The following is an 18,267-nucleotide window of genomic DNA, read 5'->3' on the forward strand; positions in this document are numbered from 1 at the left end:
CGCTGTTCTTTCCTTGTCCTGTTAGCAAAGAAGTCATTTCTAGCAGTCTGAAGGCTTTTCCACTGACATGAGCTGCAAGTACCTGATGACTGAGATAAACTTCTTAGAAGGCAGAAGTGATTAAATATTAAGTGACCCATTTTCCCTGAAAACATGGAGCAGCCTGTGCAGTACAGCATGGGTAGAGCCAGAGATGAATGCCAATGTCTTTCAACTCCAGTGTTTTTGCTATCATCACCTCCATGAAGAACTTTCAGTTCGATGCAACTGTATTTCACGCAAGTTTAACCTCACACATTTACACGTGACAGCACATAACAGTACCAGCCATTTTGTAGTTAAACAGGGTCCTCTCCCCCAAAATTGAGATCCACACACACACCGTTGGAGAAAGGCATTAGCAGACAGAGCTGCTTCAGCATGAGCCTTCTCAGACTGTATCTTCATTCCTCAATGGAAGATGTTAAAAGCAGGGCAGGAACATCCCTACAAGCAAGGCCAAGTCTCAGTCTTTGCTAAAGCAGGCAGTTCGTTTGAGGGGGTATAAGAAATGATCATAAAAATGGCACCCTGCAGCACATTTGTCTCCCCATCACTTAGTTGTGTGCCTGGAAACAGTCCTGGGTTTGGTGGGACCAGCTGCAACACCGCTGTGCTGTGCTCTGTAAGGACACAAAGTTCCCCACAGGAGTTCTAAAAAAAAAAAAATAAAATAAATAAATTAAAAAATCAGGAAAAAAAAGTAATAAATGCTGATATAAAAGGAACCACGGACCAAACACTCAAAAAGCAGCTGCTTCTTGATAAAATGTAGTTGCATGCACAAAGGGAAACTGGAATTTTCCACTGACCTGAGTCTGGAAAAGGGCATTCCTCAGCCATCTGCACTCCCAGCATCCATATTCCCTGTCAGTACCAATTCTCTAAGAGAGAGAGAGAGAGGGAGAGAGAAGAGGCTGAGCTGGGAGCCAAAGGCACCCAGAGGAGGGCACAAACAGAACCAAAACTCATGAGAAGCCCTATGTAATTTTTTAATACAAATTTTGACCCTGGTACACAAACCAAAGCATTTTCTTTGAAGATTTCCAAAGCAGAATTCTGGTTTGATAAATGAGCATGTAAGAAGAAAATGCTGCCCATAAGACAATTTCTTGACAGAGAGCTTATATGTATTTTCTATTCATTTTCCTAAATAATTTAACCTCTCGTTTTCCTCCCAGCTTTAGCTATCGGCAGACTTTAATATTAATGCACATTTTACAGTCTCAAATTCTTTACAACCATTAGGCTGAATAGAAATCTCAAGTTTTGGAATCCTAATCCTTCCCAGTGTATTTTTTTGCCAGAGAAGGGACGGCTGTTGTGCATGGAGTGCTCCTGCACAAAGACCTCCTCCATGCTGAGGTGCTGCTTGGGTAAAAGCATACAGTGCTATGGAAGCTGCTGACACAATTATCAGTTGAAGGAGTTATTATTTTTTTTCCTAAGTAGTTTTGTTCTGTAAATGTAATTAACATAAAACCTTGGCAAACATGAAGATTTTGACAGCTGTATTCCCACTTTTAGCTGTTGATGGCAGCTTGCCCCAACCTTAGTAATAAAGAATATTCAGATTAGGATCTGTAATAGGGGTAAAAATAATCCCATTGCATTTCTCTACTGTGGGATGTAAATCAAGCAATTCTAGTGGTTTAATCATATTCTAAACCAGTTTTGCATTTAAGTTACAGTCAAATATCCTTGTTCAAACACAAAATCAGAGGCCTGAAATTAATCACACGTTAGCAGATTAGATACAGTACTGTATGGTACTTTGAACACTAACCAGTATAGACTTTGAGCTTGATGCTTTCAGGAATCAAACACGACCCTGCAGAAATGTGATATTGGATGAAACAACTACTCATTTCTGCTCTTTTTTTCTTCTTTCTCTGTTTTTATTCAGTGATGTACCTGAAAGATAGGTACATCAGGTAGGACCAAGTTTACGCAACATCTCCCCATTTCTGAAACAGGAAAAGGAAGTATGGATTAGAAGCAGCACTCCACAATTCTCTATCCTGTCCTCCCTTCAGCCAACACAAAGATTTCAGAGTATGAGAGAGGATCCATTACTCCTTACTACACCTCTCTCAGAGTAAATGAAGCTTGTTGTGAGAAGATCTAGCACACAGGATGCCAGCGAGACAGAAAAACAGCTGGGGACACTGGGCCATGAGTTTCCTGTCCGCAGTAGTAAAACTCATACAGATTATTTTTCCTGCTAATTTTAAGCAGAAAGTCAATTATATGCTATTTGAATTCCAACCACCTTCCACATTGCTTGCTGTATTTAGTTGTCTGCCACCTCTTTTATTTCCACACATGCTTCAAATAGAAACATTGATCAATTTTTACAGCCATTACACTTTGCTTATTTGTCTTTGGGAAAAATGACAAACCTGCTCTTTTGTCAGTTCATATTGACTGCCAGAAAAAAAAAACCAAGGGGTTTTGTATAAGAACTTTTCACTTGAAAATAAAATACCCACCTTCAATGACAGTACTTGATAGCCTTCATTTAATGAGCATTATGATCCAACAGGATTGAATGGTTTTAACAAGGTGATGAAGTCTTGGTGCACTCACAGCATCTTCTAGCAGTCAGACGTCTTTTATGCCACCTGCTGTAGTGGAAATGCAAAGTCACAGTCTGAAACAGCGACTGAACACCTGGTGGGAAGGCAGAGCCAATGCAGTGGAGCTCAGGTGCGTGCAATGTACCTGAGTGACCAGAAGGATGGAGCCAGGATCCAACCCTTCCCAGGTCACATTTAAGGGTTGGCAATAGAGATGAGGGCATCTTATTGGAGATTTCTGCCTCCTTGAGGCTTTCCAACAGAAAGCAGCTCTTTTCTTTCATTTCTTCACCTGGGGCTCCTGCATTTGGGCTCATTCTTATTTGCTGGAGCCTAAGACTTTGCTACCCTGCTATTATTGCAGTACCTTCTGTCCTAATATAGCATTACACCTGCTAATCCCGAAGGAAGCCTTGCTTTCTAATTCAAGTAGGACAACTGCAGTAGGGTTCAAAAATACATGTCTGACGTGATGAGAGAGAACAGGGACGTGATTGTATTTTAAAGATGGTGTTCACAATTACACTGAACAATGTCCCTTCAATATGGAAGACTATAAACTTGCTATACAGTCATTTCAAGTGTAGTTCTCTAAAAGAAAAGAACAAACAAAATAATTAGCTGCTGAGATACAGGCTCAGTAACAAATCTAAAGCCAGGCCTAACACCAAAACCCTTGACCCAGGGTGGTCAGCTTAGGGAACAAAAACACCACTTCTTGAACACAGTAATATTGAGAATGTGTAGAAGTACCAGTACTCCACACGAATGTGGGGGGAAACATTTGTTGCATTTTCAGAACTCTGGAAGTCTTCCTCTCAATTGCAAGACACGTTAATGACTAAAACTCACACGAGGGAACAATAGACATCCTTCTCCCATGCAAACAAGTCTTCACTTTTCCATAGGCCCCATCACGGGCAATTCTGCTAAGCGTCATGGACCCCCATTCCTGCATCATGACTGCCCCTGGTCCCAGCGCTCAGCAGCAGCCCTACCTGCATCTGTTTGGCTGAACAGGGTTTTGCTATCACTTCCTTGGGGCTTCAGGTAAAGTACGTGAGGAGAAAAGATCATTTGTTAAAGCAAGTAAAGTAACAGGTGAAATTCAACAGAATCCACACGGTGCGGTATTTGAAATATCCAGTGTTTCTTTCTGCCTATAAGTTTTTAACTTCTTCCAGAGCTGCTGAGCAGCGGTTCCTGCACAAATCGCTGCAGCTGTGATAGAGGCAGCTGTCACATGGGCAGGGTGAGAATGCCTCCTGCAGGATGAGGTTACCCAGCTGATGTGTGAAAACCAGCAAAGAGAGCTGACACCATAGCACCTTCAGTGCCAGATGCTACTGCCTTTATATTGCCTCCAGATCTGCAGTTTTAAGTGAAAAGGGTGAAAAAATAGCAAGTTCTGATTGCTCTTGCAGGTTACTGTAGCTGTAATTCTGTCTATAGCCACATAATGCATTAGGAAACACAATTCCACAATGAGCCAGAGCCAGCTGATTGTAGGCTGTTTTGAAGAACACAACGTGATTGTCCCAGCACAGTAATTCAGTAGATAGAAACAAACACTGCTGGACAACTTAGAAAAACATGTTTTCTATTTATTTAAAAATAAGTTTGTAGTTACTACATTGCAGTGACAGTAATTCTTACACATACATTCTAGTTTGTATAAAAGGATTCAAAGTATTATGCATCAAAACTAACATAGAAAGTGTCCACATAACAGTAAAGAAATTTCCAATCCTTATGTACAAAAAGAAAGGGCACTGTTATCCTGGTGAGATACTTCAGGTTATAACATGATAATCCAGAGTTCTGGAAGGAAAAGAAAAACACAACCAAACCCCTCGATAAAGCTAAGGAATTGTAGTTTTTAAAACTGTTACTCATTACATACAACAGATGTGTTTTACATAATTCTGTACAAAATAAGTGTAATTTTTTTTAATCTGAAAATGTGTCAGTTTCAAAATTAACCTTTCTCGGTAATTTCCTTAAAGTTGAGCTCAATTCTATACATATTTAAACATTATGACAGAATTTAATTCACTTGTGATCATTATCCAGTTGTCTGCCAGTTCTGCAGTTTTAGTATGGTCCAAAAATGTAACTTCTGTATGGTCTCAATGCACCAAACCAACGCACGCAGTTGTAAGCACAGAACAGTACATGTACATCGCACAGGCACGTGTACACGCCAGGTACTTGGATTTCTTTCTGCTCCTAATTTTTACGACCTCGTTCTTCTTTTGGGATAGAAATTGATAGCACAATACTACCTTCCCTCTCTAAAATGTGTGATTCGCATTTGAAGTGAATTTCCTGATGTATTTATCTGCATTAAAAAGGATTCGAATGACTACTTGTCTCACTACCTCACCCCTAAAAGCTAAATGGTGGGAATAGCACTAATCTCCTTGATCTGCAGTTTAAGAAGCCTTTTAAACCAGCCCTCTTGGGGCGTTTCCTCCTCTAGCAGGTTGTAAAATAACATGGCAAATTCCCACATAAGAATTAGCACAAGCCACAGTGCCTTGTGGTTAGCTGTAGTTCACCAGGCTACCTGCTATTTCCCCCAGACATAGTAGCAAGTGTACAAGCCTATTCCTGCCTCAAAAATAGGAAATCACATCAACCATCGTTACCAGATTTGTTATTGGAAACACATTGTCAGCTTCGGCCAAACTTATGGAATTGGATACACTTCATTCTGCATACGAACAAGCATTTATATACAATAATTTACAGCAGAAAACAAACAGCCCTTCTATCAGTTGAATGCCTAAGTCCCCTTGGAAACCAATCTGTTACAATGACTTTGGGGAAAAAAAAGAAAACATGTAGGAATCTGTAAACAGAAAATGAGCTTTTGCTGTCTCTAGGTGATGTCTGAAAGCCCTCCACCACCACAGCCTCATAGCACTGCTGCACAGATGCACTAATATTTTTTTTTAAAACATACAGCTGTATTTAAAAAGAAATGACAGAAACCTTTGAGTAACTGTGGTGGACAAAAGACACTACCTTAGAATAAGGCAAGGACTTGGGACACAATGCAATTACTATGATACATCTGTATCTCAACTGACCAGCAGCAGGCTATAATTACCTCTGCAAGATTCGCACAAATTAAATGCAAATGTTGATGAAAGTGAGCTTGAAGTCCTCCAACCTCCCACACAGCGTTTAAGCACAGGGGGAAAGGTCTCCAGTTAAGTGTACTGCTTTTATAGAACCAGCCAACCACTTAATGTGTGCCTAGATTGACATTCCACATGAAAGCATGTACCTTTAGACCTCAGTCCAACAAAGGTGAGCAAAAGATTTAACAACATGGTGCAGAAATTCTAACAAGCTCAAAGTTACCAAACAGACACACTGTTGTTTTGTTGTGTCTTGTCTCTGTTTCTATTTGGTAAGGCAAAAGCCTCTGGCACAGAATCAGAATTGGTACTCAAATATTTGTACAGCAATACAGTGAGTAATTTGTCTCTACACTACAATTTATTTTTTTTTAATAGATATTATATATCCTACGTGCTGCATCAGGGTCCTTTATCAATTAATAGTTTTACAAATATTAAGTCATAGAAATATTCAACTCAACCAACTCAATCTTACAAGTCTACCCACAAACTGATCACACGTACAAACAGACACTGTACAAAGAAACATATGCAAATATATCACAGGGCAGTCCAACCACTGGAGGAAGACATTTTTCTGTAGAGTCGTACCACTGTCATTGCTGAGTGACAATGAACTCCAGTCACTACTGACATCAACGATCAATATACCAGTAAGATTTAAGTTCAGTTCCTGGATAACACGTTAACAACAGAAAACAAAGTGGCAGAGGAGTTGTTAAATATGTAGGCACGAGTACAGTGATTTCTGTTAAACATTTAAAGCACTGGTATCACAGAAACAGAAATTACTTCCTCATCCGCAGTCAAAAAACACACTGCTATTAAGATACCACTCAGTGGTCAATATCAATTGGAACGTTCCCCAGCATAGAGCAGAAATACCAGAACAGTATCTTCATATTCATGTAAGTATAAATGAATGGAACGAATGTAAGGGCGTTAATCGCTGCCAGGTCTGTAAGATCATTTGACCACATATGACTATAAACCTATGTAATATTTCAAATGCTGATGTGAAACGAGCACATGGGAATCTGATACTCTGTTTTCTGAGTTGTTAGGTACTTGGGATGGCATTACAGAACATGCATACGGCTGCAAGTTCTTCATTATCAGAACAGTGATCAACAGTTTATTGCTCACATTTAAATATTTAAAACTTGGCCATCTAAAGCTCCTTTTCTGTCTCGATACAGCTTCAAATAACACAATTTTTCCCAACCAAATGCAATCTGATGGTGACTAAAGTCTCAAGCAGTTTGCAACCTATTGAAACTAAATGATAAAAATAAACCTTTTAAATCTGATATTCACTTCCAATTGTGTGTGTGTGTGTGTGAGTGTGTGTGTGTGTGAGTGTGTGTGTGTTCAAAGTTACCCAACTGATGCACAATTGATTTTAGAAGTTTTGAAAAAAAATGATTTATCTAATATGAATTTCACAATATTGCCTAAGTCACCACTGTCACTGGGTGGGAAGAGTAGCCCTGTTCTGCAGATAAGGCCTTCTATTCTCATAAAGTGAAGATGGATAATTTTCTACCTAGTGTTAAAGGGAACAGATACTATTTAAGTCTCCAAAACTTACATACAGGGTATTTCTGATATATAAATATATACATAAACATGCCATATAAAACATTATTACAAATGGAGTAAATACAGAAGTTGAATTTTAGATATAATCTATCTCGTATATTACAATGCAGATAACATCAGGAAATTACACGTTTTCAAATGATTGCCTTCATCAGTGAGAACTGACAAAATCAACAGGTGAAAGCAATTAGCTCTGAATTATGAAGCTGTGCTGTAACTGAACAGCCACAGTTCATCTTACCACATGATCAGTGATGCCATTGTAATTGAATAATACAGACATGTTTCTTAAAAAATAGATATAGAACAACAAATGAAATGCAAATTGATCCCTGTTCCCCAAATTCATAATCACAACAATTCAAAGAGGATCTGGAAGAATATTATAGTCTTTTTTTTTTTTTTTTTGTAACAAAATGACTGATGAAATTACATTAAACTAAGCACGATGGATACCAGTTTGACACTTACAATAGCATATTTCCATTCCTCTTTGTGCCAGATATCAGTATTCTTTGCTTAAATATTGATGCTTTCTTGTAACAGAAAATAAAGAGTGAGGAATTAGGCCCCAAATGCGTACACAGAATCTGTGCAAAATTAAAGGTTTTAATTCTGTATGCCCTCCCGGATGCTGTCAATGTTGTTTGCTAAAGAAAAGTACTACTAATAAAAAGAATCATTATAAAGTAAGGGTGTACGGAACTGAGGTTTCACGTCAGGTTTATTTCTTGAGCTAAGTTAGGGTCACACAGAAATCTGTCACACCACCCAAAGGTCCAAAATAATGCATCGTCAGAAAAATTTGGTTACATTTTTGTACCATACCAGATTTGAGAAAATAGGACTACTTCCGTATTTGTTCCTTAACACTGGACAACATTTGCTTTGAAGTGATAGAAAATGGTATTAAAGTTTGTTTGTAAAGGTATAAAATAACTAAATGTACCATAAACAAATAAATAACTGCTCTTCTTTTCCATAGCAGTACATATAACAATACATTCCCCTAAGTCATATAGTTATCATTTACAATAGACAACTTAATTTTACTAAGGATGCAAGAAATAATAGAATACAAGGCACAATCATTAAATGGAATTTTTCTTTAGGGTGAATATTGACGTATGTCAGCGTGATATACCATAAAAAGTGCAGAAAAACGCAATGTGCAATGAGACCACTGTATAAAACATGATTGCATAAAAAGTGATTTGGCCTTTTTAACCTTAATAATTGAAAATAACCAATCTTCCCCTTAAAATTAAACTATAAAGTATGACATTTTAAAATTTATTTTCAATTCTAGTGCTATCTAAAAAATCCTGAAAAAAATTTATACCTGGGAAATATTTTATACGTATGTGTTTATGTATATATTAATATATACACATACACTCTTCTTTGTAGGTCATTTTAGCCTCTTAAGCACGTCTCAAGTCGTAGAAACAACAATCAATCTGGATCTGAAAGTAAACATCGTAATTCCATACCTGTCCTGTAATTTCCTTGAATCCTTTAACCAATTGTACATGTTGTCTAAAACATCTCTGTCAAAGGACCCCACCAGTGCATTATTTTCTACCAAAAGTACCAAAAAGGATACAGTTCAGAACAATGTTAACAACTTACTATTTAAAACAATACACAGCTTTTTCACTGCAAGTTGTATGCTGTACTGACACTCAAAAAGAAAAAAAAAGGCTTTCCACTGCACTGATTCTCAGTCTTTGGCACAATAAACAGAGATTTAGTGATTGATACAAGAATCAAGGTCTGAAAAATTAGACATTAGTCAAACTTTTTCCAATGTGGATATATATATATATATATATTTGTGATTACATTTTTGCTATGTTTGGCAGAACTTGGATAAACCAACAGCCTGTGGTAGGCTTCTTTTGCAGTTGAATGTTCCAACACTACTGAAATCAAGCATTTTCAGATTAGCAAAGTTTGGTATTTTTGTATTCGTACTTAATAGAAATGCAAGTGAATTTACTGCCACTTTTTGTGAAGATCTGCCTTCCTAGGCAACCTAACTTTACAATCAGAGTGTACTTTGCTTGGTCAAAAATAGATTTCTGTTTTCAGTTTGTGGCATTAGAAGTTCCGTCACCTTTTTTAACTGTGTAGAGTACTACACACCACTCGAGTGGAATAGTTCTCAACTCTGTATGTCAGCTGGAAACTGTTTTAATTATTCTCAACTATGAACAAAATGACTGTTGAAATGCATAACCTATTTGAAGGGCAATAAATAGCAAAAGTTTAAAATATATATTTCTTTCAAAGAACGTTCTTTCAGTTTGTTTTTTTTGCTAGATCTTTCTCCCAAATCAGAACATATTCTTCTAGCCCATAATAGCAGCAGGGAAGCAGAAGTCTGTTCTGCTGTTCCTTAACTGTACCTGCTTCATAGCATTCTGAAGTAAAACACCTGGTAAAAGTTACCAACCAATTAAATTAGCTTTTGCTTTTTCAGTCAACTTTCGGACTCTGCCTCTGCTAGAAGTTCCAAAAGTTAAGGAGGTGTCTTCAAACAATAGCTGCCTTTGCTCTTCCTCAGAGTCATCTTCATTGTAAAAGGCTGTCCTCCTACCCTGGTTTCTAGTTCTCATGTGAGGTTCAGAATCTTTAAGCTCCTCAGACCCTTCTTCCATAGGCTCATCTATCTTTTTCCTCCTGCTTCTTGTTTGCATTTTAACATTTGCAGGAACTAAAAGGTCCGAGCCTGACGGATGTGTCTTTATCTTTCTTTTTGGCTTTCTACCCCCACGGCCTTTTTTTTGTACCAAGTCTTCCTTCATATTATTTTCAGAAAGCGAATTGCATGCAGTAGAAGCAGAGGCTTCTTCTGGTACATCCTTTGTGGTCTGGACTGTATTCTGCTCTGCAACCTTTTGCTGATCAACAATTTGCAGCTTTTTTGGTTTTCTGCCTCTTTTCTTGTGCACCACTTCACAAGTACTGTTATTAGCCTCAATCTTCGGTTTCCGTCCAGGGCCTCTTTTAACTGGAGGCTTTGAAGGCTGCCCTCCGTGTCCATTTACCTGAATGCTTCCTGATGCCAAAGCATTATTCTTGCAATCTGCTGTAAAGAACAAAATGAAACAAAAGATGAGAGTATGGATGATGCAACAGATTTGCATTTACATTTACTTTCTCACTACTTTAATAAAGCTCTTAGTAAGATTTTTTGAATGGATTCAAAGTAATTATCAAACCCAAGTATAACTCAAGAGTTTCATATCAGTAGGCAACAATGACCAATTTCTAGCTGGTCTTAGCTCAAGGTAGCTTGAGACAAAAAAAAAGGGAGAAAAAATACAGAACAAAAAGAACAGAAGAACAGGCGTGGTCTTTTTCTTGGCTGATGCAAAAGAAGTGACCAAAAATTTATACTTGTTATTTATAACAGCAAAAAGTTGCTCATAAAGCACTGTTGCAAGGATATGGAATATCTCACAGCAGGTCATCTCTAGATAAATGCAAGATCCTTGCAGCCCAAGGTATCATCTTTTGTAGTGATTTCATTAGACTAAGCTTATTTCAATAATAAGTGAGGATAAGGTTAGAAATGTGTGAGACAAAAAAACAACAACAAATCATGCAATTTGCAAAGACATCTCATCAGACAAATGTCAGAAGGAGACATTTGGAGAACTGTATGAACTATGAGGCTTTCTCAGCTGAGTGGTACCGAACCTGGTCATGCCACAGGACCTCTTACAGAGGTGCCCTCATACCAGAGCCCTTGCTTAAAACATGACCAAGAGCAGATTCATAGTATGATGCACCCACTCCTTTGACTGAACAACCATGCACAGGTTCTGCAGTGTTCAAGTACACTCCATAAAGCACTAGTAACACAGGGCTCCATTTTCATGAATGGTTGTGCCACAGACACCTGGATTTTATGTGACCAATCCTCCGGTCACGTAACAGGTACATGTTCTGCCATGCAATATGGTAATAACTGAGGCCCTTGTGAGAAAGAATGGCAAGGAACAGGACAGGCTATTTAAGTTATCAGACCACAGGTTGCTCATTTGGAAAGAACAAACAATCCTCAGAGAGAAGAGGATGACAGGCAGTAATCAAAGTAGGTGAGGTCCAATTTGCAGACTACTAGTTTTCCTGAAGATGCAGAAAGAAATGCTCAGCAGATCTATCTGCTTTGGTAACAGCTTAACATTTCAAAGCTTCTTCATAAGCAGGACAGCTTTTATGTTAGGGAGATTAATTTCAGTCTCCACAGAAACTTTGGGCTTGAACATATCCAGGCATGAAAAGACCAAGCAAGTTCAGCCAGAAGATTACATGAAACTAAGTCCAATCAACTCATATGCTCAACAGAGAGCAAAGGCTGCATAGTCCTGTCTTGCTGTGACCCAAGAAAAAAAAAGCAGCAGGAATGCTATCACATTTATGCTTATTGCAATGGAGACCAACAGCATCCCTCTTGAAATAACTTAAAAGCAGGTAATGATAATTTAACATATCAAAATTGGCTAGACAACCATGGAAACGATTGGTGCTGTGAGCAATCAAAATCACGTTAATTGTCAAGAAGAAAACTGTGATCAAATTATTCCATTAGACTTCCTTATTATGCAAAATCATAACATATATTAATTATTCTACTTATAAAGTTTGAAGTGCAACTATAGCCACTAAATGAGCAAGAAAGTGTATGTGGGGACAGGAAGTGTTCCAAAGAAACTTTGTACCTTGTTGATTAACAGCAGAGGATTTTACTTTGCGTTTGATTGGCTTCTCTTTCTCAGGATTTTCTTTTGTGGAGTTATTCCTAGTGTTATGACTGTTATCAGATTGGCTAGAGACTGGTAAAATATTCTGGTTCTTGGAATGTTTGGTTGAATTCTCCAGTACTAGAAGGATAAAAAGAAAAGGATAAAAAGAAAAGAAACATATTTATGAAGAGTACTTGATACCACGTTCAATCTTATCCGGCTAAAAAGTAATCACATATCCTACTACAAGAACGCAATTCGAATTGTGATCTAGGAGTGAAAAATGTTTTCTGGATTAAATAACATACCTTAACCTGTTCAATTTTTCACTGATGAACCTCAAGGCTTGAAAACAACACCAGTCTTAACTGAGACAAACACATCTGATTTTCCAAAAAGCAGCATTTATGTTTAGAAATATTCTCCACATAAAAAAAAAGCTAGCAGGAAAAGTAACTCCAGCAACTCACCTGACTTTCCTGACCCTGCAGTAGTATTAGGTTTTGTAATTAAAGGCTTTATTGTTAAAGGCTTTCCTCCCGAAGATGTAGATGGTTGCTCTGTAGAAGCCACATCTGTTGTCCCCCTATTGCTTCTAGTCCTTACAAGAGAAGAGGTTTCAGCTGCTTTTCCATTCATCTGAGGCGGAGCATGTCTCAGTGTTGTTGATCGCACAGGTATAGAAGATGAAGAGGCAGAAGGTTCTCCCTTCAGCTGAGGTTTTATTAATCTCCTTTTCCTTTCAGGACTGCAAAAGAAGTAAGAATTTGAAACCTGGATGACCACTGTGACATTGTGCAGGAATACATAAAAATAAATACTAGTGTCTGAGGCCACAGGAGAAATACCATCAATCATCTCTGTATCAAGTATGTTACAAATATGACATTTTATGAAGAAATTTCTGTATTTGTAAGCCTCTAAAAAGTAAATGTTTAATAAAGGATCACAATACATGCGAGTATGACAAAATACGAAGCTATCACTGCCCTCAAAATACTGATTTACTGTACATGTTCAGCACTTACACTAGGATAGCTCTAGTTAAAGGTTTAAAACCTCCCACACCATAGCAACTTGCATTTCAAAGCTGTCATTTTGCAACACAGGCAAAACTAAAGGAAGTATTAAGAAACCACCGCACTAAATTCCACTCTTTAGGTACATCAAACATGCACTGCTTTTCACAAATACTGCAAAGAAATGAACATACCTCGATGCAACGCTACTGGAAACTGAGCTGCTTCTGCTTCTTTTTTTCCTTCGTCTCTTTATTGTATTTCTTTTATGAAAGCGCAGGGCAGATTTATAATCTGATAAAATAGAACTTATATGTTCTTCAAAGAAAGCAGAAAGGCGCAAACTCATGCTGTAGATCTAAAAAAGAAAAAAGGCAGTAAATGAGCAAGTTTTCTACTCTTCCAAAGCATCCGTTTATATATCTATCGCAGTGCAATAGCTAGAAAAGGGTACAGACTAATACGGAAATGTTCTAAAGAAATATACAGTTTCTTGCAACACATTGACACTCATCCAGTTTGCACTAACTGTTCTCAGTTTGAAAAGTATATCATGACTGAAGATCACACACAAGCAAAAGGAAGATATGGAAAAGCCACATTTCCAGCTGTCACTTTCCAACTGCATTTCTAGAATGTGTTCCTTTCCATATTGTTCTCAGCTGAACACGAGCCAGCAGTGTGCGCAGGTGGCCAAGAAGGCCAATGGCATCCTAGCTTGCATCAGGAACACTGTTGCCAGCAGGAACAGGCAGTGATTGTCCCCTGTACTCAGCTCTGGTGAGGCCGCACCTTGAGTACTGTGTCCAGTTTTGGGCCCCTTGCTGCAAGAAAGATATTGAGGCCCTGGAACGTGTTCAAAGGAGGGCAACAAAGCTGGTGAGGGGTCTGGAGCACAGGGCTTATGAGGAGCGGCTGAAGGAGCTGGGAATGTTCAGCCTGGAGAAGAGGAGGCTCAGGGGAGACCTCATTGCTCTCTATAACTTCCTGAAGGGAGGCTGTAGTGAGCTGGGGGTCGGCCTCTTCTCTCATGTAACTGGTGATAGAAGCAGAGGGAATGGCTTCAAGCTGCGCCAGGGGAGATTTAGGCTGGACGTTAGGAAATACTGCTTTTCTGAAAGAGTGGTCAGGCACTGGAATGGGCTGCCCAGGGAGGTGGTGGAGTCACCGACCTTGGAGGTGTTCAAGGAATGTTTGGCTTTTGTGTTGAGGGACATGGTTTAGTGAGAACTATTGGTGATAGGTGGATGGTTGGACTGGATGATCTTGAAGGCCTTTTCCAACCTTGGTGATTCTGTGATATTATGAAGAAACAATTGAGAAAGACCCCTCATGGAATTTACTTGGTCATACACAGGATCAAGAAAACAAATTTTCTTCTGCATTATGTTGCACCCATACATCCTAAATTTGAGCACCACTTTATTCCTTTTAGTACTACTAATTAGTACTACTGCTGAGTTGGTTGCAGTAACTATGATAAATGAACTATGTAAGCACACAACACACATTTTTCTTTCTTCTTTTCTTTCACCCCCCTCCCCTCCCGTTCCTGGATGGCTTACAGAGACACAATCCAATCAAACTTCACTTTAGATCATAACTAACTGATGGCACACAGTTGCTATTAATTCTGAAAACAGAAATTCATAAATGAACTGACTAGATGCTTTAAGAAGGGACACAGAAAGGTCTCGAAATACGAAATATAACAACAGTATTGCAATAGTTGCCTATCCCATGACATACTGAATAATTTGAGTGCCAGACTAAATAGTGGAAGTGACAGATACTGAGAGCATTTCTGGTGAGGACATCCAAAGAAAATGTGTAAAAATACATGAAAATATGTAAAATTAGATACAAATGTATGTCTGATGTGCCAAGAAAAAAAATCCAATGGATTTTACATTTACTCTTCAAGAAAAGCATCAGTGATGCAGAGTAAGATACTAAAAATATCACTGAATTGTTAGAGTGAGAATAAAAACAGTGCCATTCCTATACACAGAAGCACATAGATTCCAGAATAAAAAAAATGCCTAACCACAAAACACTCCACTTTTCTTCTACGTAAAGTAAAAAAGCTTAATTCACTGACCCAATCTGTTTGGAAGAACATGGAAAAGAATATAACAATGTCAGAAGAAACAATGAAACCACACTGGAGTTTAAACAACAGCTAGAATTCTTCTATCTTGGTTTTAGCAGATAAAGTAAAATCATGACAGAATCTAGATCTACCCCAAAAGCTTTGCTCTTTGATACAACGACAGGAGAAGGGATTGATTTTTTCAGTCAGCTCAAACTGTGAGTGGGACTGCTACTGACTGAAAAGAGAACAATCACTGATAAAGTCTTGCTAAGAACCCCCATTAAGACATTTGTTCATGCACTTTATGATGATAAAGTCCTAATGATTAATATGCTGCTTAAAAGTCAGTCGTGAAAACTAGCAAAGACATCAAAGCATATTACCAGAAGAAAAGCTACACAGTATGCTTGGACATGCTTAGGTAGCCTTCAACAAAAGCCACATTTGTACCTTTCACCTCCAACAGATAATGCACCTATGAGCGAATTTGAGAGAAAATGTTAAGAACTCTACCAGTAGAAAGGTATTTCAGTACCAGCTTAGTAACAGCAGCTTTGTAGGCTCAATTTTGTGCAAGATTTTTGGGAAACAGAACTGTTTAAGTGCCTCTTCACTATCTCACCACATCCTAGTGAACATTAGAATTCTGTTGTTGTGATATTTTCAGTTTTGGACAACTTCATAAGTGGAGGAAGTTGGGGGTACATATATGTTCAGATCTACATGCACAAAGAAAATCCTGTTTCTTCTCCAAAATACCAGTTACACTCTACTACTGTACATACAGTCACCATCTGTGTGTACACCATTTCTACCATCTTTCCTTCAGCACAGATCTCCTTCCAGATCCACTTGGAAATATTTTGAAACAAACTTGCAGAATATCAGAAGTACAGACACTTAAACAGCAAACTTTCTTTCAAAATACAAGGTTGCACTACCTTCTCAGAAATATTCATGTTTGAAAATCAGAAATAATTGAACTGATTACTGCTTAAAAAAAAAAGTAATTTCTGATTTTCTGCCCTGTTAGATTTTTCTAAAACAATAAATATTCTTAAATAAATAAAATCTTACCCTTGATCTTTTACTTGGTGTGTAGGCCTTTGAATTGCTGAAAATTAGTCTCACATCTTTACACAACTCCATTGGTGACTCATAGTTACCAGCTTCCAGTGTTTCTCTAACAGTAGCAAAATCCATAGGTGTGTCAATAATATCTCTGTAATCCTGTTAAAAAACAGCGGAGTATTATAAATTTTTTTTCCAAGCCTCAATATATCATTTTGATTTGAATGAATTTGACACATCTACTAAAGTCTCATATTGTTTTCACATGCTAGCGTTAAAACACGCAGTTTGAGTATTTTAATCTGATGACAGTCAGTGCATTTCTGCTGAAACCTGAGCAGTCCCCCAGGTGGAGATCTGACAGTTTAAGGAAGTTAATACTGGAATAACAAAAACTGCACAGACCCTGTTCAAACCAATCATAGAATTTTTACTAGGCTACAGAAGAAACAAGAGAACGGTCATATGATAAGAAGTTCAAATACCCACAAGAAGTTAAGTTGAACCATCAGAACGTGCACAAGCAGTGCAAGTAACTCTGTAAAAAGCTAGGGAAGAGAGCATTTCATGCTCAAACCTAGTAAGGTGCTCCTTATCAGCTCATGCAAGAATCTGAATCACAACGGCTGGCTACCTGCAGTTAGCCATGGCACAAAGTTAAAGTTTCTTCAAAAATTATGGTGTACAGAGCACCAAAACTACAGTGAATTAATGTCCCCAGAGCATCAAGACCAACCTAACCACTGACTTCTGAAGAGAATCCTCTCTTTTTTTCTAATTGAGAAATGATTTATCCCAGAGATTCTTTAGAGAAGGAAGAAAGAGATCCAAGGCAACAGGACTTTTGTGTTAAAACATTCAGTTTTTACAACTGGCTGCTCAAAGCTATTTTCATTCCAACGAAATCATCCTGGCAGAAAGTTGTTATTGTTATTACAGTTAATATCTCACTACAGTGCTTCAAAAGGTACTTTTTCCACAACAGTCTTGATGACTGTGATATGAAAATTACTCTTAGTTTGTATACTTCTGAAATGAAAACAAAAAAATGTGCCGCAGTAATATGTGTCGCAACAAGCAACCAAAAATATTCACTTCATATGTGACCATTTTTCACCCAGGAAAGGATACAGGCATCTTAATCTCAAAAGCTGTGTACCTAATAACACAGCCATGTCTTTTAAGAGAGCAGAGATGCACGATTTATTTTGAAATTAAAGAGATAATAAACATTATTATGAAGCGACAATCAAGCACGGGTAGAAAAGCTCTGTCAATAACAGTGCCTGAAGTTTCAATTAACTGAGGTGAAAGAATGGTCACAGTTGAAAGAAACCTAACAACGGTATTATGATCAATCTTGCTGTTCTCAAACACTCACTGGATATTCAAGGAGATCCACCGGCTGCCGAAATGGTTCAGAGTCCTCACACTGAAAAATGAGATTCAGCAACTCCTGGCACTGTTTCTTCCATGACTGAATGTCGTATGACTGGGCCCTATTACGTAGCCGCCTCTTCGGCTGATGATCCTGAAATGACAATATTGTCTGCTATTTATTCAATAAACCATCTCTCTTTTTACAAAGTCAAATGTAAAGGGTACCCCTGCAGGACACAAATTCTAATTAATTATTTAGCAACATGCAACAGAATCACAGAACTGTAGCAGTTGGAAGGGACCTCCAGAGATCAGAGTCCAACCCAAACAGCCCATGCAGATATTCTTTTATACTGGACAACTCAGGAGAGTAACGCTTCAGTTACAATAAATTCAACACTTTCCAAAAGATGAGATTACATAATTAAAGACATACAATTTTAAATCCAATTTGTTTACAAAGACATTTCATATTATTTGATGCACTATAAGCAACAAAATATGATTTTACCTTTCTTTTTCTAGTGGAAGTCCCTGGCACATTTGTATCTTTCTCTTCTTCCTTTGAGCAAG

At 38.0% G+C, this 18,267-nt stretch overlaps 1 protein-coding gene and 1 long non-coding RNA gene across 3 annotated transcripts in view; both read right to left on the reverse strand.

The window, feature by feature from the left end:
- Positions 1-478: 478 nt before the first annotated feature.
- Positions 479-2,698, reverse strand: LOC128086175 (uncharacterized). The gene is made up of 4 exons (XR_008209274.1): positions 2,532-2,698; positions 1,826-1,953; positions 852-923; positions 479-693 (listed from the first exon to the last, which is right to left on the reverse strand). It is a non-coding gene; the product is annotated as an uncharacterized LOC128086175 (long non-coding RNA).
- Positions 2,699-9,680: 6,982 nt separating this feature from the next.
- Positions 9,681-18,267, reverse strand: part of PHIP (pleckstrin homology domain interacting protein) — a 100,111-nt gene continuing 91,524 nt past the window's right edge. The window contains exons 34-40 of one of the 2 annotated variants that reach the window (XM_052694345.1): positions 18,206-18,256; positions 17,696-17,845; positions 16,321-16,473; positions 13,343-13,506; positions 12,600-12,877; positions 12,106-12,267; positions 9,681-10,463 (exon numbers count right to left, since the gene is read on the reverse strand). In XM_052694345.1, the coding sequence (XP_052550305.1) occupies positions 9,823-10,463; positions 12,106-12,267; positions 12,600-12,877; positions 13,343-13,506; positions 16,321-16,473; positions 17,696-17,845; positions 18,206-18,256 (1,599 nt within the window). In that variant the 3' untranslated portion in view covers positions 9,681-9,822. Of the gene's footprint in view, positions 10,467-12,105; positions 12,268-12,599; positions 12,878-13,342; positions 13,507-16,320; positions 16,474-17,695; positions 17,846-18,205; positions 18,257-18,267 lie in introns of both variants that reach the window. The other variant, XM_052694334.1, reaches the window with a different exon arrangement.

This window comes from Tympanuchus pallidicinctus, unplaced genomic scaffold, assembly GCF_026119805.1.
Source record: "Tympanuchus pallidicinctus isolate F22 unplaced genomic scaffold, pur_lepc_1.0 scaffold1, whole genome shotgun sequence".
In the NCBI taxonomy this organism is placed as follows: domain Eukaryota; kingdom Metazoa; phylum Chordata; class Aves; order Galliformes; family Phasianidae; genus Tympanuchus; species Tympanuchus pallidicinctus.